The following is a 22,654-nucleotide window of genomic DNA, read 5'->3' on the forward strand; positions in this document are numbered from 1 at the left end:
CATATTTTTGTCAATATTCAGCAGTTAATGTCCACTCAACAGAATAATGTCTGTCTTTAAAACAGACACTCTACTTTCACTCCCTGAGAACATGTTTTAGCTTCATTCTGTGGCACCCTTTGACAGACTAGACTGATCTAATATTGACTAGATTGATCTAATATACAGTACCTAAGTAGCATTTTAGAGCTCAGAATTTGTTTTTAGAGTTCAGCAACAATATGGAAAGAAATATCAAATAGAGTTACAAAGAAAATCTACTTTTTACTGTGACAGCTTTTAAACCCATAACTGTGGCCTTCTGCTGAACTTTCCCAAATTGCATCAGCACACCAAACCTGTAGAGACAGACAAGAAAGTCTGACAGTGCCGCTTGACTCAAAGTCTTAAGCACGTCAATCAAACTCGTCAGGGAGAAGGAGAAAGAAGAAAGGATGTTTTCTCATCTATACCGTAACCAGCAAGATTATGTGGCATGGAACCCATGAGAATTATTTCCACATATCAGAAATCCAATAAATCTCTCACAAATTTAGCAGTTGGTGGGTGAAAGAGTTTCTAAGCCAGCGGCTACCTATTGGATTCAAAGGGTTGATTCGCTATGATGTAACTGGATATGAGCTCATTATGAGTCAGACAGACAGAGAGGATTGAAGAGAAGCGTGTATACGCTTCAGTAGGCTTGAAGACAAAGTCCTTGCTCACACACACACACACTTGACAGTAATCGTTTTTGAGTCTCCCCCTTCTCTCATCTGTTGCCATTCAGACAGCAGTAAAAGCTGTGCAAGTGTCCCCAGTGAGACCTCGAGAAACACTCAAAGTCAAGAGGAAAAACACCCAGCTAAATCCACTGGAGATATTCAGGATTCTCTCCCAACAAAAAGACTGAATTCCAGACACAGCAGTGCTCATACAAGCACCAGAGGTTCATTTGTGCCTGTATGTTCAGTATTTGGGTAATTATACTATTATATATGTTCATGTAAACTTCCAGAATGGTCCCTCTTACCTGGTTGTAAATCAGTGTATTTCAACCTTTCTGTCATATTCTCCTAAGACCCAACAATTTCCCTTAGTTTTCTGCAGAGAGCATTTGGTTGTTAAATGTTTGTGTAATTTATTTGACAATGACAACTTCTAACTTCCTCCCTGAAAAAACCTGACTTCAATATGCTCAATATATTAAATATTATGAATAGAATCAAGTTAGTAATATTAAGTCAGAAAGTAACAATAATTAACTAACTCACTGAGCACATAAATTCAGTGTATTCCACTTTAATATATGCATATATTTAGTTTTCTTTTCTTAAAAACAATCTGAAAGCAATCCTGAGATTAATCCACATCATTTATTATTCTCTAATTCCTACTGAATCTATTTGAATACATTTTTACCGTTTTAAGAAAGCAAAATATTTCTGGAACCATGCTTCGGCTCCCCTGTTGTGAATCACTTCTGAAACATTCCTAAAAATCTGCTCTCTGTATTTAAGTACTTTATGTTGAAATACCTATGGATGCAGTCCTAGATTTCATTTACATTAATAATGTAATTTGTCAATCACTTGACAGTGAGAGTCACTTCGTGGCGGGTGTAGAGTGAAAGGCACACTCCAATGAGTCAAAGTCACTCAACACCCCCTCCAACCACACAGTCATCCTCCTCTCATCATTTCTGTCTTCTCTCTGTCCTACTCTGCCTCTCAGCACCATTAGTCACAGTGTTGAGAGCGCAGTCGGCCCCTGCACCTGTTCTCTCCCGTCCTCACTCACACACCCGAGGGAAATATTATTGCCCCGGGAAGAGTCGTCTGCTTGACTGCTCTCTCTTTATCACACACTGACACACTCATGCATGTAGAAAAGTCCTACTACATACCTAAGGTTTTAGCATTCATTTTTAGCAATCCTTTATTTTTTCAGACTTTCGCATATGGACAGAATAACTGTCTGGCCTCTGATTTGTAGCATGTATAAAATGACAACCTCATGAGACACATGTGCACCATTACCTTCCTCTCCTTGGCTTCAAACATCAATTTATGTGGTCACAGTCAGTTTAATGCAATTGAAACGGACACCTTTTATTACTACCCATAATCCTTTGTGGCACATGTGTGCCTTTCATTCAAACTGGGAGGGTTTTTTCCATATTATTCGAGGAATATAAAGAAAATATGTCTTTGAGTCTCATCTTAAAAGGGCAAAAATAAATTGCACTGGTTATGCTCTGTTAAATTTTTTTTGGCAAAATAAAAACAAATCTATTACTCCGATGATGACTAAACAACATCTTCTCACTCTCTTCTCTGAGAAAGCGTGCGTTTCAACTGTCATGGTTTGCATCTTCAGTTAGCAGTGAACAAATTAGGCAAACAATTACCTATTTATGAGAGCAAACTTTTTATATATATATTAATTTATTTATTTATTTTTAAGTTTTAAAGATTGACTGAACTGTGAATCCTCCAGCTCTGGTTCAAAGCTGATCAAAACTGTTATTAAATGGGTTCCTACACATGCATAAACATCTCCCATGCTATATTTAAAGCTTGATCTCCATTTAAGATTAGCTTCTAATTACCTCATTATGTTTATCATTTAAAGTTTTCCCATGCAACACATTCAAGTCAAACTTAATTTACTCTGTTCTCAAACACAAATGAGCAGTTCAGAGCCTCATTTGTGCACTTCAAACTGAGCATCATATTTCACACATAAGTCATATTTTATCACACATACAGGCCTTCACTATATCTACCAGTGCTTCCATGCAAACATCACTCAATATCTTAGTAGACATTTTATTGGGTGGATGGATGTTTAATCACACCACCACCGCATTCACACATTTGGTCTCAATTCACGAAAATGAGGAAAAACAAGATGCAACATGAATATAAATGATGCGGTATGTAGCAAAGAAATAAAATTATTATACTAGAGAATATTTTAATACCCTTACTAACACTATTGTGTTACTATATGATTTTTTATTTATTTTTGGTGGCATAATCATACAAACAATTTTTTTTATATATATTTAATGTATACATATGACTATAACATAGTTGAGGCAAAAGGTTTATGATAAAGAGCTAATTTGTTGTTTCACAACACAAATCCTAAAATGCTTAACAGATAATTAGTAAATATATATTCACATAGCTAGAAATCTGAGATAATGTGTTGGCAGTGTGTACACAACCACCCTATAATGATAAAAATCCACCCAATGGTTTTTATTTTAATCCACTAAAACCTTTACCCCTGTCTCAAATCATGCCAATCTCAGATCCCTGTCTTTGTGATGTCACAGAGACAGGCCCTGCCCACGATAGTTTGATTGACAGTGGCATTTCAGCACACACTGGACTGGCATCTTACCTTAGACCCGCCCTGAGTGAGCTGTGAACATTGTGCCATTGTTTCACTGCCGGAGCAGATGTACACAAGAATGTCTCCGAAGTGATTGAGGTGTTTTGTTGTTGGATGTAATAATGAACATAGCAGTCGTCATTTACTCCCGACATCTGAGCTGCTGAAGACGCAGTGGATTAGATTTGTTTCTGAAGGGAATGCGCACCAGATCTGCCTAAATGTGATTATGTTTGTGCGAATCATTTGTGGTCCTTTACCTACAGGAAGAGTGAGTATAGTCTTTGCAAATCTCCTTTCCTAATAATGAAGTTTCACGATGAATGCGGCTAAAGTAAACAGTCCCTCAGAGAGCGGCTGGGAAGAAAGGGGCGGGGTCAGCAGAGCTCATTACCATTGAAAGGAAATTGCTACAAAACAGCTTGCTCTGAAAAGAGCTGTTTTTGACAGGGTAAACAGGGTGTTTTTTTTACACTACCACTGAGAAATTTTAACCAAACTATGTTACAGACTTTTCATTAAGACCCTAGAGAATCATATCAACTTGTGGAAAATGGGCATCCGATGACCCCTTTAAGGAATGAGAAAATTACAAAAAATTTTAATAGATCCAAAGTGCACATTTCCATACAGGTCAGCTTTTCATAACCACAGGAGAAGAAAGTGATTATCTGCTGCTGCAGACTTACAGTTTGTCTTTGAAAGGTTTGTAAACATGAAGCAATTAAAGGCAACACATGCATGCAAATTTGAAGCCTATTATCCTGTTGAACAATTTAACAAATGACTTAACATATCTAATCTCACCTTGAAGAAAAATTCTTAGCTTGCCACAGGCTATGGTACAGCATGAATAAACCATATTTCTCTATTTACTCAAAAGAAAAGGGCAACGAATCTAAAAAAAAAAAAAAAAAAAAAGAAATCTTTAATAATTCCTTCAGGAAAAGCATACCGTTTCTGTCTACTCTAAAGCTCACACTGCTTAGTAAAGTAAATCCATAGCTCAGTTTATCTTCTTTAATACACAATGTTGCCAATAATCAGGTAAATTATTCATAAATAAACCCTCTACTTGCATTTTTGCTTTGTTAAAAGGGATTTCCTGTGATACAAGAAGTTCATCTAAAAGTGTATCCAGATTGAGTAAAATTTGAATCGTGAAAAATTCTTTTCTCCCCACAATACAGAAATGTATGCAATAAATGGCATGTCCTGAGGTTTCCAATCAGCTGATTTACAGTTAAATTTGGTTGACTTCATTATTTACAACACGATTCTCTAAGAATTAGGAGAAAGAGGAAATGGAAAGAAAATGTGGGGATTTCACAACGGTGAGGTAACTAGTTCTCTCTGTGAAACAGTGTAATCGGACACATGACAGCTATTAAATGAAAGCAGGTGCCTTAAAAACTACAGTGAGTGGGTGTGAGGGGTTTTCCTGAGAGTTTATAGTACTGATGTGCCACAAGTGAATCTGATGGACATGTTAAAGTCATCAGGTGAAAGCAGGCAGTGAATTCCACATCATTATCATTTAAAACTTTCAGTCCTTTCAGTTAAACTTTCTTTTAGAATACAGTTAGAATACAGTCCAAACAAGAGTACACAGATTTATCAAGTATGGCATCAATAGAAAAACCTGCCAGTAATAAAACCAACTGCTTTGTCAAACAGCCACCTATATAAAGGAACCTACTAAAAAACATAGCCATATCTGCTTGAGTCTGGAGCAATACAGCTATTATGCTGAGGGAAGTGATGATTGTCTGGGGACAGCATCTAAATGGCATGCAGAAGGCCAGGGTACACATCCTCCATGAACTTCAGTGAAGCAGCTGATAACAACTATTTGGATACTTTATTGTCAAAGTCATTGTAAACACTGCTCAGCAAAGTTACATTAGTTTTGAAATTAGCTCTGCCATCAACTGTTTGGCACCATGTTTAACGTTTTGTTAATGCAACGAAATTAATATATTCTTGAGTGCGGTTTAAGTGTCTAAATACTTTTTGAGGCCACTGTAAGTGGAAAGTAACTACAAAGATTTGGTGAAATTTGGTGCATTGTTCTTTCACTTTGACCAGTATAAAATTGCTCTTGATCATTGTTGCATTGAAAACAATTCTGGGCCTCAGGTACATTGATGCAAGATAACCCTTTAGATTTACTTAATCCTCTTAAAATGGTATCGTGGCCACTGTTATTTCTAAGCCAGGTCCATAAGCCCAAATTATTTCCTTCTGAATTGTTGAATGGAAGTGGGAAGAGCTTGGAGGCATGCAAATAACAACATTACAAAGAGCAATTTGAGCAGCCATGAAAGACTGAAAGATAATGTGTGTCAGACACAATCACACTGCACACAGATTCAATGAGATGTGTAATGGTTACATTCTTACAGATGTTCCTTACGTAAAAGCCATTTCACACAAGGTTAAGAGTGCTGCTTGGATGAAAATTGAGAAATTTCCAGACAAGTATAACTGTAATTTTTGCTTTTATGACACATCTAAAAAGTAGGCTGAAATTCATGTCAAATATATTTCAGTCTACGCCAATGAACAGTTTGAAAGACAAGAAAATAAAACAAATGTGGTCATAAGACGTAAACAAATAGTAGTAAAACGTAAAAATATAGGTGCACAAGGTATTTTTAAATCCGATTGAGATTTAAGTGTTTAAATGCTTCATTTTTTCCTTCTTGAATCCCTTTCCAATCCGATCAGACAGAGCTCAGTTGAGTTGTTTACATGAAGGCTTTTCAATCGAGAGCCATCAATTTGATTACTAATGGAACATTTTGTTGCATGTAAACATAGAGGACATTGTACAGCTTGGATTAAAACAGCAGCCAAATGTATAAATGTTTTTTTGTCTTTAAAATATCTTCAGAATCGCAGAACAACTAGATCAAGTTAAGCACTGGATCGTGTCAATGGCTTTACATGTACAAAACATTCCTGTACACTTTATTTATCCATTCACTGGTCTCCTGACCTTCATTCTGTTTTCATACTTTGAACAAAGATAAAAAAATTCTTGAAGATGCACTGCGTCAGTGTTCTAGGTTATTAAATACAAAAGGTTGTTTGTTATTACAGTTCAAACAAGAGAAATTCATCTTAGGAGGACCCGGGTGCTGTGGTAGCCCATCCGTAACACGGGAATAATGCAGCCAGTATAAAAGCGCTGAGTCAGTTAGTCATCAAAGCAGCCTTTCTTTGGAAGACAAACATCCTCAGAGGAAGGTCACTCATCCCCCCCAATTGTATGAAGGCTGTGGGCCAAAGTGAACACTGCATTGTGTCTGAAAAAACATTGTTAATGATAAAGAGCACATGTTATCTGCAAACAACATAGAAAATGGTACGTCAAGTACAGGCATTGGAATTAAACCATATATGACACCTCCTTCGTAAAAAGCCAAACACCTTATGAGCCTGAGAAAGACTTGTTTGCTTTCCTTGCTCACAGTGTATTACAGTGTGCTGAAGCACCAGATGGTACATTTGATATTCAAGTACCTCATTCTGCCAGCAAAAAATCTGAAGCAGGCGCATACAAGTGGGTATAGGTTATTCATGCACATATACCCTTGACCACCTCTCTATTCAACTTCCATGAAGCTTACCACAGGAATGTTCACATATTCACTCTGAGAACTAAAGAATCCTGTCTGAAAGAAGAAGAGGGTGAAGATGAGAGTTGCTCTAGAAAAATGCTTCTCAACTGGCATCAAAAGCAATATTCTTCTGAGATCAAGAGGCAACTATTTTTTAATAATACATTTAACAAACAATGTAGTTCAAAAAGTTTGGTGTCAGTAATATATATATTTTTTAAGAAATTAATACTTTTATTCATTAAGGACACATTTAATTGATCAAAAGTGACAGTAAAGATATTTATGTGGTTATAAAAGATTTGAAATAAGTCTTGTTCTTTTGAGCTTATTATCCTAAAAAAATGCATCATGGTTTCCACAAAACTATTAAGCAGCACAACTGTTTTCAACATTGATAATAATAAGAAATGTTATGTTTATTGAGCACAAAATCAGCATATTAGAATGATTTCTGAAGGATCATGTGACTCTGAAGACTGTAGTAATGGCTGCTGAAAATTCAACTTTGCCATCAAGGGAATAAATGAAACTTAAATATATATATTAAAAAAGAAAACAATTATTTTATATTGTAATAATATTTCACAATTTTACTGTTTCTATTGTATTTTGATACAATAAGAGACTTCTTTCAAAAATAGTAAAGATATATATATATATATATATATATATTAATTATTTATAAATATGTGACATTATCATTTATCACCAAAGAAGTTAGTAGGTCTTGTAATTTGGCTAGCTTCTACCAAGTGTTTTTTTTTTGTGATAAACTTTTTATTTTTATATAAACAAAATAACATCCATTCAAACAAACAGGGAAGGGGGAGCAACAAACATATTATCAATAATTTACAATCTGAAAGAGAGAGAAAAAACAATTATATGGTCATTCCTTTATATAGTCCAAAATGTCAGAAGAAAAACATTGCCATGCATCAATGGTACTAGGTTTATCCTTGTTAATTCATGCTGTTGTACATTCACAGATTACTATCTTAAGGAGGCCATGAATCCAAAATGTTTTTGCACACGTGTGGAGTAAACCAAGTGGTGATTTTTAACAAAACAACAATAAAAGATATGGGAACAATATTCTCTCATAAAGTTATCCTAATTATGTACTATTATGTGGTTAATTCCATCTTGTGTTCCCCCCGTGCATCAGAACAGACTTCTGATTTTAGGCCATGATCCAGCAGTTGAGAAGCACTGTAGACCAAATGACAAGCTTAATAACAATCCTGACTCGTTACATAATGCATCATCGTTAGATTGTCCGACTGGCATTGCATCCGTTGGCAGTAAACCAGAGCCTGGCAGACTCCATGATAATCCTGGATTTCTCCGAACATTAAGCTGACATATATGTGCACTTACTACAGAAAACAAACCTATTTGACAAATACATCATTAAAAAAAGTATTCTCAAAATGTTTCATTATATATATTGCCCATTTATCCAATTGCTGATGGTGACTGGTAATGTGATCAAATCTGCTATCTGGATTTATCATACGTTTTATACAAGTTGCTTTGCATTAGTATGGGGAAAACAGGCCTCTGCATGATGTTGACTGTTTTGAACATGAAATGTGTCTCTCTGTCTGTCTGTCCATACCAAAAAAAATTAAATTAAATAAAAATAACATGCATTGGGTAAATACATGAAAAAAATTCATAATAAAGAGACAAAAATGTTGAAATTAATAGATACTAAGTAATAGTTCTAAGATACAAGTCAAAATTAAGACACAAAAAGTGGTCATAACTTTAACTTTTTCATGTCATAATTCAGATCTTTTTAAATCTCATAATTGTGAATTAGTACCTCAATTTGACTAATGTCATGATTATGAATTTTTGTCAATTACAATTCAAGAAGCCAGTTTTTTTTCTCTTGTAGCAGAAGTGAACTACCATAATTGTGTCTCAAAGCAGATATGAAGCTCTCACCAACATGCAGCACATTCACACAAACATACACATACATGATTTACAATAATATGAGAAATCCAGATCTTTTCAACATGAGTAAAACATCTCAATTTAAACTAAAATAAGCCTAGAAAACACAGAGGTCTTATTAATGATGCAGCGTCATCTAAAAATGATTTCTCCTCGTTTGAAGAATCACTTTCATTTCAAAGGGTGCATGTGGGCATAAAAGCTTTTGCTGTTGCCATAGCAATGCAGTCAGCTGCATGAAATCAAATAAACGCTTCTGACATTAGCTACTGCTGACCTAGAAAAACCTAGTGAATATGCAGACCCACAAAGCATCAATACCAATAGCTCACGAAAAAAAAGAAATAACACAGACACACACACACACACATCAAACAACCCAAGGTTTAAAACACATATGGATATGCTTTAAAAAAAAAAAGTGTGCCATCTTGAGATTTGTCAAAGTATAATAAAAGATAACTGCCTAATGTTTGTAATTTGTATTAAAGAAGGATAGTTATCCTTCTTGTAGAGCTTGTAAGACTCTCTCCAACTTCCCTGTCATGCTGCTAAAGTTGCTCAGCTCATTATGTTGGAGGTCGCTACTGTATTATTCAGATGGTTCCATGAGTGGATGTGTTCTAAATATAAAGTTTGTCCTTAACTGGTCCAGTGAATCAGACACCTCCCCCTCAAAACTCCAAAAAACTGATTAAAATTCCAGAGCTCCAACTGAGCTGTCCTGCCACTGTCATGAGACACCAACCTAGATTAACAACCTCAGGCATCTAGTCAATCATCAGTCAAATGTTCATGATACACTAATGGAACACAAATTCTCTTACTTCTAAAGCACTTGCTATGACCACTGTGCATGTCTCTTTTGTGCTGTAAATATTATATATAAAAAGGTTCATTTAGACAGTCACTTGTTTTGTTCCTGAATAAATCTGTTTTTTTGTACAAATGTTGTAATTGTTGTAATAAATAAAACTCACAGCTAAAATCATTTGAAATCCATGTTGTCTATAATATGCTACAGAGCCAAATCTCCTACAGTCACATGTACTGGTGAATATAAGGTCACCAGTACAAGGCCAAAGACAAACATTCTAAAGATGAGTATTTTTTATAACAAACCTCCCATGATCTGCTTTCATTCCTATAGCAAAGAGATCATGCGTTGCAGCAGAGAAGGTGGATGAGAGATTGGACTAATATAAGTTTGCAGAGAATAAAACCACTGCAAAAAATCAATTTGGCTTTGGCACACTGTAATTGTTTTAATCCTTAAAGCTCATCTCATTTGGAGTTAAGCCTTCTGCACTGATCTCATGTGTCGACTGGCTCTGGTGCACAGTCCCGTGGAGAAAGCCATTGTTCGACACGCATATGTTAGCATTATATTAGGCCTTGATCCTCCTGTGTGTCTGTGGGCAAGCTAGATTCTCCCAGGTTTCATTAGGCAGAGAAAGCATGTGTGCTGCCCAAAACTTTGCTAAATACAATATGATCTCCAACTGTTAGTATCCTCAGGATTGAGGGAGAGTTGGCCCTGCACAGCTAAACATAAACTTAACTGAATGTCAACCACTTGAATATTAAATACTAATTTGCAGTACTTAATTAATAAATTGAGTTTTTAATAAATTAAGTTCTACAAAAAAAGATTAGCCCTCATAAGAAAAATGCAGGCAAATTTTGAAAAAATTAATAAAAAGCATTTGTAAATACTACACACAAGAGAGGGGCAAATTAAATTTTTCATTTGCATCCTGTACTACTCCTGGCCTTGATCATTACACATAAATGACAGATCAGTGAAGAATAACACAACCCACCATAGGGCAAGTAAGTGGCAACATGACAAAATATTCTGACAAATTGATTATTTCTGTTGAATGAAGGATGTAGCTGCTTTTTTCTCATGCACTTGGCTCCATAAGCAACTAAATAAGTCATTTGCTACTTGGCAAGCTTTGCATTCCTCCTCCTGATTCTGTATCAGCTCTATCTGATATGTTTAATTTGTCAAGAAAATGTTGAGGCATGGTACAGATTATTGAAACTGGATGACAAACAATAAAGGAAATGGGCAACTTTTGTCTAGAGCAAAACGATTGTCTTCATTTCAAAGGTCAAACACAAATTTTGGGGTTTACAGAAATAAGTATGAAAAGCTACATTATCCGTGAGAGCAAAAACAGCAGGTCCCTTTCGATTCTACACTCGTACTGTGTCATAAGCCATTTAGGCTAAGGGGAAAGGTCCTTTTTCCTTTCGATTCTACACTCGTACTGTGTTTTTAGATCACGCAGTGAAACTGCAAGAAACAAACCAATGGTGGCGCGGCAGAGCCAATGGTCGGTTTTGCTTTTTGGGTCCTTGGGCCCTTGGTGTTAGTTTAAGTACCCTACACGTTCTCAGGCCCCTTGGTGCCTGAACTGTAGGAGGTCAGCAAGATGACTGATGTAACTACATCCCCGGTTGGTCTGGGATACTTTACGTATTCATTACAAGCCCTTCTCAGTGCTCTGGGCAAATACCCGGATACCAATCCTTCCATCCTTCCTGATAGCACGGCGTGATTGTATTGTCCCTGTAGCATCTTAGCCTAAACGGGTTATGACGCAGTATGAGTGTAGTATCAAAAGGGAACGTACTCAGTTACTAACGTAACCTTGGTTCCCTTAGATACGGAACGAGTACTGCGTACTTTGCCGTGCTATACGCAAGGACACCTCATGTCGTCACTTCAGTCGAATTAAATCAGTTTGCCTGGGTGAGACGGCCGCTTATATAGCCCGATGCCCCGCCCCTTTTGGCTGGCTCGGGCGGGCTTGCTCACCATAGGCTCACGCAGCTCTGCCGCACCGCCATTGGTTTGTTTCTATCGAACTCCACAAACCAATGGTCGTGCAGTTTCACTGCGTGACTGAAAAAGGCTTCAGAAATTGGAGAAAAATGACTTTTCCCTGTAGCGTCTTAGCCTAAATGGCTTATGACGAGTACGTTTTGTTGCAATGTTTAGATGTTTGGTGCAGAATCAAACATGCAGAGGAATGTGTCAATACCATATTTGATCTAATACATATTTTCTTCTTCAAACATTCAGAATAAAGACCATATGATTTGCTTACTGCATTGTGATCCCCCAGCGGTTTTTCAATCAGTGTTCCAAATATGGTAGGCTGCAAAAGAAAGTAGAAAATCAATTAATCAATACAGGAACACAAAAATTGACACACAGGTCATGTGGAAACTGTAGCAAGTTTAAGTTTCCTTCCACATTAAATGAGGATGCATAAATATCACATGATGGTTGTCATGATCACAGGTCATTCAGATGGCTCACAGATATGCCAGATTCAAAGCTGATACAAAGTCATTAGACAAAGTCAGTTACTTCAAACTCAAGTTACATAAGGGCTCAAACGGCACCCAAACCAGTTACATAGCATTAGAAAAGCTTTGAAAACAGAATACGACACAATCACACTATTCACATTCAATTATTTACACAACATTTTCAGGATATTAAAGCTTCAAGATTGTTGATCATTGCATTATTATTTGCCTTTAACTGAGCTTTGCATAATGATTTATTAAATCATATTTTGCAAACCACAGAAGTATTTTTACTGCACACCCAATATACATCAGAACAATATTATGGACCCTGTCCTACTATCCATATCACTTCCAATGCTTAGAATGTGTCAAGATATTTACACACGACATATTCAAAAAGTGACATGGACTCAATGATAAAACTGAGAAGAGAGATGCTGGAAATTCAATATGTGAATGCTTTGTTTTATCAGCTTTATTGGTCCATTGCATAAATAAGCAACCATTATAGCCCAACATCAACCTTTGAGAGAATAATTAATAAATCAGACTGATTTATTAGTGTTACAGATTTCAGTTACTGCAGTGATTAATTTACTAGTACAAAATGTAGTAAAATAAGAATACGATGCTTTGACTCGAACAACCTTGGTGATATTTAATGAATACAGTTTAGGAAAAATGACCATAATAAAAGAGTAGAATTCATTACTCGTGTGAGCAGGTATCTATGTCAAGATGAATGGAAATTGTGTGACTGTAATATAGACATAGGAGAAAGAGCAGCTTGTTTGGCTAATTAAAGTCTAGACCTTCAAATAACAAATTTGAGGCAACATGGCGGAAAGCATCTCGCCCTACAAGTCCATCGGTCAGTGATCCAAAGCAATTAACAAAACAACAGTGCTGCGTTACAGCACCCGGTGGCTCTGGCAGAGAATGAGAAAATGACAGAATAGGCAGGAAAGCAAGTCATGCATGTAATTAAAAGCATTCCACTAATACAATAGCTGGAATTATAATGGACTACACTAACACTCCTTCTTCCCCTGCAAACGACTTGAGTTGCAAGTCCTGTCTTGCATTTATTGTAGTTGGCTGGGTCAGAAAGGTAATCCATGTTGACTTAATCGGAAGGATGTTTGGAGTTTGGCACAGCTGGAAAGAATGTGATCTCATGGATAAACTGAGGGCTGGATCATTCATCGGCTTATTAATTATAATCTGTCTTCAGTCCCACATCCTGTTTTTAATACCATGTTGTCAAGATCAGGATGAATGGTAACACTTTACAACAAGGTTATCATTAGTTAATGCAATAACTAACATGAAATAACAAGTGTCAACTTTCGCAGCACTTGACATCTATATATACTAATAAAATAAAGCTAAAAAGTCATAAATAAATAGATATATACATATATCTCTATCTACCTATCTATCTATCTATCTATCTAGTATATTTATAATATAACATTAACCTAGAACAATATATACTGTAAAAAATATGGTTGATTATATCATGATGCCTAAAGTATTAACTAATGTTAACACATTGAGTGTTACTGTAAAGTGTTAACAAAAGCATCAGGGACTTTAATTTCAAGCCACCATGCTTCTTAATAATAGAGGACTTGGCTTTAACACATTGTGTTTGCTTCAACAACTGCCAAGCATGTCCAGGGCTGCTCTAAGCCAAGATTCAAGTTTTCCGGTAATCTTCATGATCTTCAACCATGCAAACAACACGGTCTGAAGGGCAAAACAGGAACCCGCCGTCCTCAGGTGCTAGGAACCAGACATTTCACACACAGTTTGCTCATTGGAACATCAGTCCCTGGCACTGAAGGAGCCAAACAGTGTCTACTGAGGTTTTAGCTTTAATGGAAACACTGGGGGAATCCATGCTGCTGCCACAGGTGCACCAGACCCCTCTAATCACACAGATGATTGCCTCTTCTGTCACACTGACGTCTGTGTGAAAAACAGATGCTCACCTACACGTTATCTCAGGAAACTGCACTCCCTATAATTCAAGAATCAACTATTAACTCTGCAAATATAGTGACAAGCAAGACAAGCATATGAAATCATCATCCTTCGACTGCCATTTAAACTGTCAAAGCATAAACTCAACTCATCAGGTTGATTACAAGCTCCTTCTGTGTGTTTTAAATAAATGATTGACTGCTTTTAACAATGTGATACTTGAACAAGCTTAGTGAGCTCGAGTGAAATGTATACTTTGTGAATGGAATTAACCATAGAAAGGGTAAAGGGTCAAAGAAAGATTTCTCAAATGAATGGATCTCCAGTTTATTTTAGATTTAGACTTTAGACAGACAGGTCTGAATCAATCCACAGCATTGACTTATAAATCTCTGTCTGAAAGCAGACAGTTGAAGGATGTCTGGCAGGTTTGAAAGTTGTCGATTAGTCATCCTGACGTGTTGTGTCTCTTCTGGGATTCATTCATCAATTCACATCGCAATCGTGCTACTCAAACCGAAGATATTTCTGAAACCATGTGAACATAAAAATCAAAGAAGCTTAGAGCCTGAAGTTTAGAGCAGAAACAGCCCGCTCAAACGACCACTTAAATTATACATTTCATTCAGCAAGGACACATTAAAACAATCAAAAGAGTCAGTAAAGACATTTATAATGTTACAAAAGGTTTCTCTTAAATAAATGCTGTTCTTTTGAACATTGTTTTCAAAGAAACCTGAAAAAATATATATTTTCACAAAATATTAAGCAGCACAAGTAGATCTGGAATCCCTCCTTAGTCATATCTTTTATGAGCATAAAATCTTTTTAGTTCTATCTAAAACCCAAATCATAACTCATTACCATAATGCATGTTCAAAATCAAAGTCAGCTTTACTGTCATGGTTAACACACTACAGAGGAAAAAGAAATGTGGTTCCTTCAGGAAACTGCAGTGCAGAAATTACAAAAATATTACACAAATAGAACAGTAAACATATTAAATACATACAATAAGTAACAGTGCTAGACAGGAAACAACAGACGAAGGCGTAACAAAAGCTGAATAATGGATATGTATACATTACTAATATACTTCATTTTTAAATAAATTCAAAAAAAAAAAAAAGATATTTTAAATTGTAATAGTACTACACACTAACAAATACCAACCCAAACTTTTGAACAGGTGAAATATAATTATTATTTTTATTAATTAGTAATTATACTTCATTGCCTTCTGGTGAAGGCATACATGTCAGACTGAATTAAATCAACAGATTTCTTAATACATTACTGTCAATATAATATGGATTATATATTATAACATATTATGTTGTCTTGTAATCACAATTAAAAATGCAAAAAAAAAAAAATAGTTCTTTTGAGTGGATTAATCAGATTTTTTCTAGCCACTGCATTTGCCTGCAAGTATAGAATTAGGATCAAAATTAGTGATTCTAAAACCAGTCAAGCACATATAATGTGTACTGGGCAGACAGTTTCACTCTGGCATGGAATCTCACACAGATCAGAACTCAGTGCAAGCTAATCAAGCTGGCCATTCAATTCTTAATCAACTGGAGTAGATTCTTGGCAGAATCTTTGTGAAACACAACAACTGCATGCAGTGGCATAATGAGGGTCTGCTAAATCCTCATCCTCTCATGACATTGAGGAAAAAAATCAATACCATTCCCCATTTTTAGCACCTCAACATAGCACGTTTGTGCAGAGTGCAAGCCTGATTTATGTGCCTAGCAGACATGCTACTGTTTTAAGGCCAATCAAAGTTCCAGTGATGGGTCGATGCAGGATTTACAGCTGTAGCTAGCACGCCACTATAGTTCCATTATAGCTATGTGCCCGCTAAACTCTTTATTAGTTGAGTGCAAACTGTCATTATTTAGATGTGAACGGACCACATCTGGTGTGACCTATACATACAGTAATCCACTTACACTGTATGATAATATAAAGAAAAGAGATTTGATCAATCAAATCACAGAGATTAGAGCATTTGTTTTATCCCTTCATCCTCTCAGCAGCAAATCAGGAATCTTTTCAAAACTACAAATGTTTTGCACAGTTGCATTTCCAGTATATAAATTATAAAAAAGTAATTACATAAAAAGTAAAAGCAGAGTATTTTTTGCTAAATAAAAGTAACAAAAGAAACTATTCATGTAACAGCACCTTATAAAGACTTGTTATATAATTGTTTAAAAAAAATGTGCACATGCATAATTTTTTTACTTTCCTTAAAAATGTAGTTTTAATCTGCATAATGTACATAATCTAATCTAGGGCAAGGTAATAAAAATGTAGCATTTTATGAGTCTCACTGAATTGAGTACTCACACCAAGCAGCCATATAGCTAAGAAAGTGAAAGTGAAGTGACGTGGCCAAGTATGCATACATACCATTCAAAAGTAATGTTTTTTTTTTTGATTGATTGTCGCTTATCAATGTAAAGTTGTCACTAAGTAAGGATTTATGCTAATATTGTCCAAACCCCCACTTTGCCTATACAGGGAGTTTCCAAACTTTTGTGGTGTTCTTTTCATGGTCCTGTTGAAGTATAAAATATACATATATTAAATAAAAAGATCAGTTTTGTCTTGATTACTGAGGAATATGTTTTGATCACACAAGCATACAGCAGTCAAGCTAATCTTCACTGGCAAAAACACAAGCCCAGTCCAAGGAGCCTTTTGATGTCAAAGAAACTACACAATGAAACACGAGACCCTGTAATGCTAGCCTCATACACCCAGGCCACAGTTCTTGTTTACCTTCTGTGAGAACAATTTTTTTTTTACTTAAAAACTTAATCAAAGTAATTAAAGTTTGAGGCAGATTTCACGGGTCTAATTGTTGTTGTCACTGCATAAATGCTCCTTCATGTCACTTTTTAATGAAGTGCTTTTATTACAATTTGGCTTTGTGAGCCAAGTGTAAAAGTCAGGCGAGTCTCATCAAAAGCATTTGGAACACGATCCATCCGCCACATTCCCATCAGTTCTTTCTTTCTGAACTCAGCTGCTTGCCTCAGAAAAAAACTGGCATCAAATGCATAGTATCAAAGAATCAGATAAACCCAGTTGACCCGGCTGTGGTTGAGCCTGGCCACGGTTGCCTTGAGAACAAGTGGAGCACATGCTGACAGAAAGAGAATCTGAATTTGGGAAGATGAAAGTCATGTTTAAGCATTCCTAGACGCTCTCTTCAGAAGGACCGTGACTGTCTATGTGCGCAAGGATCAAAGCCTCGCCTCCAGTGCCGGGCTGATGGTGGAGTGTGTGGGGGCCAGCGAGGTCCCTGTGTAAATGGGGAAAGGGAAGAGCTCTGGGCTTTGATGGAGAGCTTGTGTCTGATCCCCGTCACTGCTGTATTGTCTGCAGGACAGGGACAGTGGATCAGGCTACAGACTCACTGTATGAAGTGCTGTGGTGTCATGCTGTTCACACAGGTGTTAAAAAACCTTCTTCAACTCTTTATTAGACAGGCAATGTTATGAGACTTCTTGAAGTGAGAAATGATTATATGTTGCTTTCAAGCAAACAAATGTTCTGATGAGTCTTAAAGTTGCGTGTCATTTTATTAAAACACCCCGTATGCAAGCTTAAATGGATATTTCACCCAAGAATGTCAATTCTGTCATCATTTACTTACCCTCGTGTCGTTCTAAAACCATTACACTTTTGTTCATCTTTGGATGGCAATTTTTATATTCTCTCATCATATTTTGTCCAATTTGTACGCTAAGTAAATAAAGATATTATGGGTTTGGAACAACATGAGGGTGAGTAAATGATCACAGCATTTATATTTTTTAATATGCAAATAACAACTACAAATCAGTCATTCAGAGCTTGATTTCTCAGAAGAGTGTATTTGTGTGGCTCTGTGAAAACAATTTTTGCATTTATGCACACAGGAAAAAGTACTCAAATCATACACTGCAGCTTAAAGCACAGTTTTTTTCTTTCTCTATGTGAAGAGTATTCAGGTGTGCAATACGGTATGTATAAATAAATGTTTGATGCATTTTAGGCCTGACTGTCAAAAATCAGTGGTGGGAACCTCAAAGTACCTGCAGCTTGTGCTCCAAAATCAATATTTTCTGTTCCCTATAGGACAGTGGTTTTCAAACCGGTCCTGCAAGCACCCCTAGCACCTCACATTTTGTATGTCTCCCTATATCTAACAAACATTTCAGGTCTTGCAGTCTTTACTAATGAGTAGATTAGTTGAATCAGGTGTGATAGGGAAACACAAAAAATGTGCAGTGCTGGGGGTGCTCGCAGGACCGGCAAATAACAACTACAAATCAGTCATTCAGAGCTTGATTTCTCAGAAGAGTGTGTTTGGTGACATGCCTCAGTCCGATGTGCGGCTGACTCCTGCACTGTGGAGGGAAAAGAAGAGAGAATTTATTGCTCTAGGATACACACAAAGACATACAAAGCTTGAAAAGCTTTCTTGCGTTCTCACTCTCCAAAAATGCTTCAGAGAACAGTAAGTATAATCTGGACTGAAAATGTAGAAGTATTATAAACTGCATGACAGTTGTGAACCTAACCCTAATCAAACATGGAAACCACACAAAGGTCATATGAACAAAAAACATTACAACATTTGACAGTAAAGTTGTTTTCCTAGAGTTGTATTCAATACACACTTCCCAGAAAAAAAGGTGCAAAAGTTGTCACTGGGGCAGTACCCTTTCAAAAAGTGCTTATATGCACCCTTTAAGTAAAAAAAGTGTACATTTTGAAAGGTACCACCCCAGTGACAGCTTTTGTACCTTTTTTTCCCTGAGAGCACAAGATAGAGTGTGTGTTCTTGCATAATAAATAAATTGTTAATACTCAAATTGGGTCAGTAACCATCAACTTACCATCTTCATCTAAAAATAATCATTAGGGCAGTATGGATAAAAAAAAAATAATGCTATATTTTTGGGAAAAAAATGTTGAACCCTAATGCTAAAATTGCAATATTTTTTATGTTTTATGAGATGTTTATGTTCCTAAAAGCCAGAATACATAACACAACTACACAACATATCTTAACAGATTTTGAAAACACTTGGCATCACACTTTCAGCTTTGTGGTCCATTACAGAGAAAAACTGGACATCAGCGACTGAGGATCACACACTCCCAGACTTGGAAAGTTGTTCCAAACACACTCTCACTCAGAAACATGAACCTCGTTGCTTAGAGATGCAGGACAAATGCAAATGATTCCTAAAATCAGTTGCGGCTGGATAGTCTCAATCTAATTATACACTAGACTACACAATTTTTTGTGAAATCTATCAAATTAGACTGCTCAAAACCTGCAGACTGGCTCTGACTGTAAACCGGGGCAAAAATATGGGCAATATCTATTTCCAGCCTAAATAGTCTGTGGGAGTGTTTTTTTTTTTTTATGTCACATTTCAAACGTGATGTGTGAAAGCAAACCAGCTTGGATTTTCTTTCCAATGACAAGGCTCCTAAACAGAGTCTGCAGTTGAGTCTGTCGCTGCTCAGAGCCTGCACTAACACATTCTTTTTTTTTTTTACCCCTCGTACACTCACACACAAACCACTCTGAAAAGCTCACTTAATTCATGTCTAAGAATTTAAACACTGACCTCAACCAGAGACCACTGCTCTCTTTATTGGTGGGACAAAGCAATTACCTGGGAAACAGGTAAATTTTCGACTCTAGAGAGAATTTATTCAACTGATGTAGAAATGACATAGGGCCTGGGCTAACAACACCTGCTCCAAGATGATGGACCTTTCCATAAGAGCTGACATTTAATTTACCTAATAGGCAAATATAAAATGAAAAATAAACCATTAGGATCCAAATCAATTACACAATAGAACAGAAAACTGTTGCCATGTAAATTCATCATTAAACTCAATATCTGAGAGCGAGACCCATGCACAAATCACGAGAGAGGACAGACAATTACTAACAGAAACCACGTCACAAAAGAGTTCTTCATTATGAGGGAGCCTGGTTGCCTAGCTACCAAAGCAGCCTGCTACGTGCATGTTTTTGGGGCTGGTCTACAGAATCTATGTCACACTCCATTGTGACTGCATCAGCCTGAGAGGCTAAACGCCTCCTCTAGGTAAAGCATGTGTGCGTGTGTTTGTATGTGGGAGAGCGCTCTCCAGGTCTTTGGCGAACGTGGGTGATTACGTGCAAAAGGGTTCAGGAGACTGAAATCTGGAATCAAACGTGTTGGTTTTGTTCAAAAAGCTAATATGCCGCCTACTTGTACGTCATTTAAGACATCATAAGCGGACTCTCAACATGAAGGCTGTTACAATTGGTGCCTCATTTTGGCCAAATTATCAGGTGCCTCATTTTTGTTACCACTGCATGTGTTTTTCATGGAGAAACCCAGAATGCACTGCATCCAACGCAGGGAAACAATTAGTCAATGGCATATGAAGTGAGAGCAGTACTGATTATAAATGTAATTCATTCAACATCAAAAAGTATTTAAAAATATTTTAAATTCAGTCTAATGAGAATTTCACTTAATATTTTTGCGCTATGTACTTTTACACTTAGAGTGGCAAGATTTTACCTCACTAACCAGTTAAATTCAAATCCCGCAGTCAATTTCATTGGTCAGCTCAATCAAGCAGTCACCTGACAGGAAAAATTCAGACTTCATGGATTCAGTCCAGAAATATCATGTATGAGTCTGGTCTTAACAAACATTATTCTATCTGTTAGGATGTGTCAATTAGTGTTAGGGTTAGTATTTGTTTCAAAATTAAGTATACAGGGTTTGCACTGAAGTCGTTTGGGGGGGGGGGGGGGGGGTGAATCATGAAATAATTTCCACTCCCCTTTATAATTAGATAATAATTCAGACTGTGCAATTGTCACTCACGTGAGTGAACACCGTTTCGCTTCAAGATTGCGGGCTCTTGTTGGTGACCTCCAGAAAACAGTGAGTGAAAATTATGTCTAAGATCATATATTGTATATCCGGCATAAGGATCATTGTTGCTTTTTTTAAACTTTTGTTTTTTCAGTATTGCAGTGTAGCACTGTTCATGCATCTTTTTATAGAAGCTGGGCTTTATTAGGTATTCATAACCTGTAAGTAGCAGCTACCGTATCTCAAGGACATGGTGGATGACAACTATTCTGATCTTACATTTCCGGTTAAAAGAAATGAAAGGAGATAAAAAGTGCTGGTGAATCTACAACAGCAATACACCAGGCAGATATCTGAAGCGTGTCATTTGTTGTCTTATTTGTAGCTTTATTTGTAACTTTAGCAAGAGCAGGAAAACAAAAGGGGCCCTGCATTTACATGTGAAATCCAAAACATAGTTGTCAACAGATGAGCAGAAAATAAGTTTAAATCCTTTAGTCTCAACTAATTATTTAACTGAAGTGAATGCTCAATTTGTCAACATTTATAATAATAAATAGTATTTTTGTATCTGATAGTGCTGATCCATAACAAACTTTCCATTTGCTTTCAAATGTAAAATTTGACTAACATTACAAACATCTTTTTTTAATCCAATACTTTCTGGATAGAAATCACATCACATTAGATTCAACTAAAAGCAACTATAGAAGGCAAATAGAAGACCGTAGCTTATGTTTTTAACATTTTCATTAAATAGGTGTGGCTGGGAGGGGGTGCTGACATCATTAACCCATTTAATGGCAAGTACCAAACAAACCATACCCCAGACTCTGAAGATAATGTGAAATCATTTACATGCAAGACACAAATGTCAAGGACGTTGAGGATCAAATGGGCATATACGAGCAGAATATCATTACAGTAAATGGCAAAGAAACCCAATGAAGTGCTGTTATTAATGCAATCACTTCAGTGATCATTTAAAATATAAAAATGTAATTCTGGAGCACAGTGTTTAATTATACAGCATCAGTTAATGTTGTCTTGTGTAGCACCATGGTCCTGGAGAAACTGTTTTGTTTCACTGTGTACAAGCTGTATAGAGCTGAAATGACAATAAAGCCTCTCTGACTCTGACTCCGACTCATTGCATTATTTTAACGTACAGAGCCAAAAGGTCTATAAAACGTAAGCAGAGTTATTCATTAACATTCCTATTTATCTCAATGGCAGTTTCTTGCTAGGTACAAGACTGCCCAGGAAGTATGTGGTACTGAGAATTGTGAGATTTTAGTGGTATCTAAAATGTAGATGTCACAGCAACCTTATTTACAGAAAATATATATTTGATATATATTGCTATCTTTAAATAAATGTGTGTTTGTGTGTGTGTTCACTACTGTGTGTGTGCACTTTGGATGGGTTAAATGCAGAGCACAA

General features: G+C 36.4%; 1 protein-coding gene across 1 annotated transcript in view; it reads right to left on the minus strand.

The window, feature by feature from the left end:
- Positions 1 to 22,654, minus strand: part of LOC109090787 (ras-GEF domain-containing family member 1B-A-like) — a 64,403-nt gene that overhangs the window by 30,757 nt on the left and 10,992 nt on the right. The window contains exons 2-3 of the mRNA XM_042756580.1: positions 18,672 to 18,715; positions 12,104 to 12,158 (exon numbers count right to left, since the gene is read on the minus strand). Of these exons, the coding sequence (XP_042612514.1) occupies positions 12,104 to 12,158; positions 18,672 to 18,715 (99 nt within the window). The remainder of the gene's footprint in view (positions 1 to 12,103; positions 12,159 to 18,671; positions 18,716 to 22,654) is intronic.

Source organism: Cyprinus carpio, chromosome A5 (genome assembly GCF_018340385.1).
Source record: "Cyprinus carpio isolate SPL01 chromosome A5, ASM1834038v1, whole genome shotgun sequence".
Classification (NCBI taxonomy): domain Eukaryota; kingdom Metazoa; phylum Chordata; class Actinopteri; order Cypriniformes; family Cyprinidae; genus Cyprinus; species Cyprinus carpio.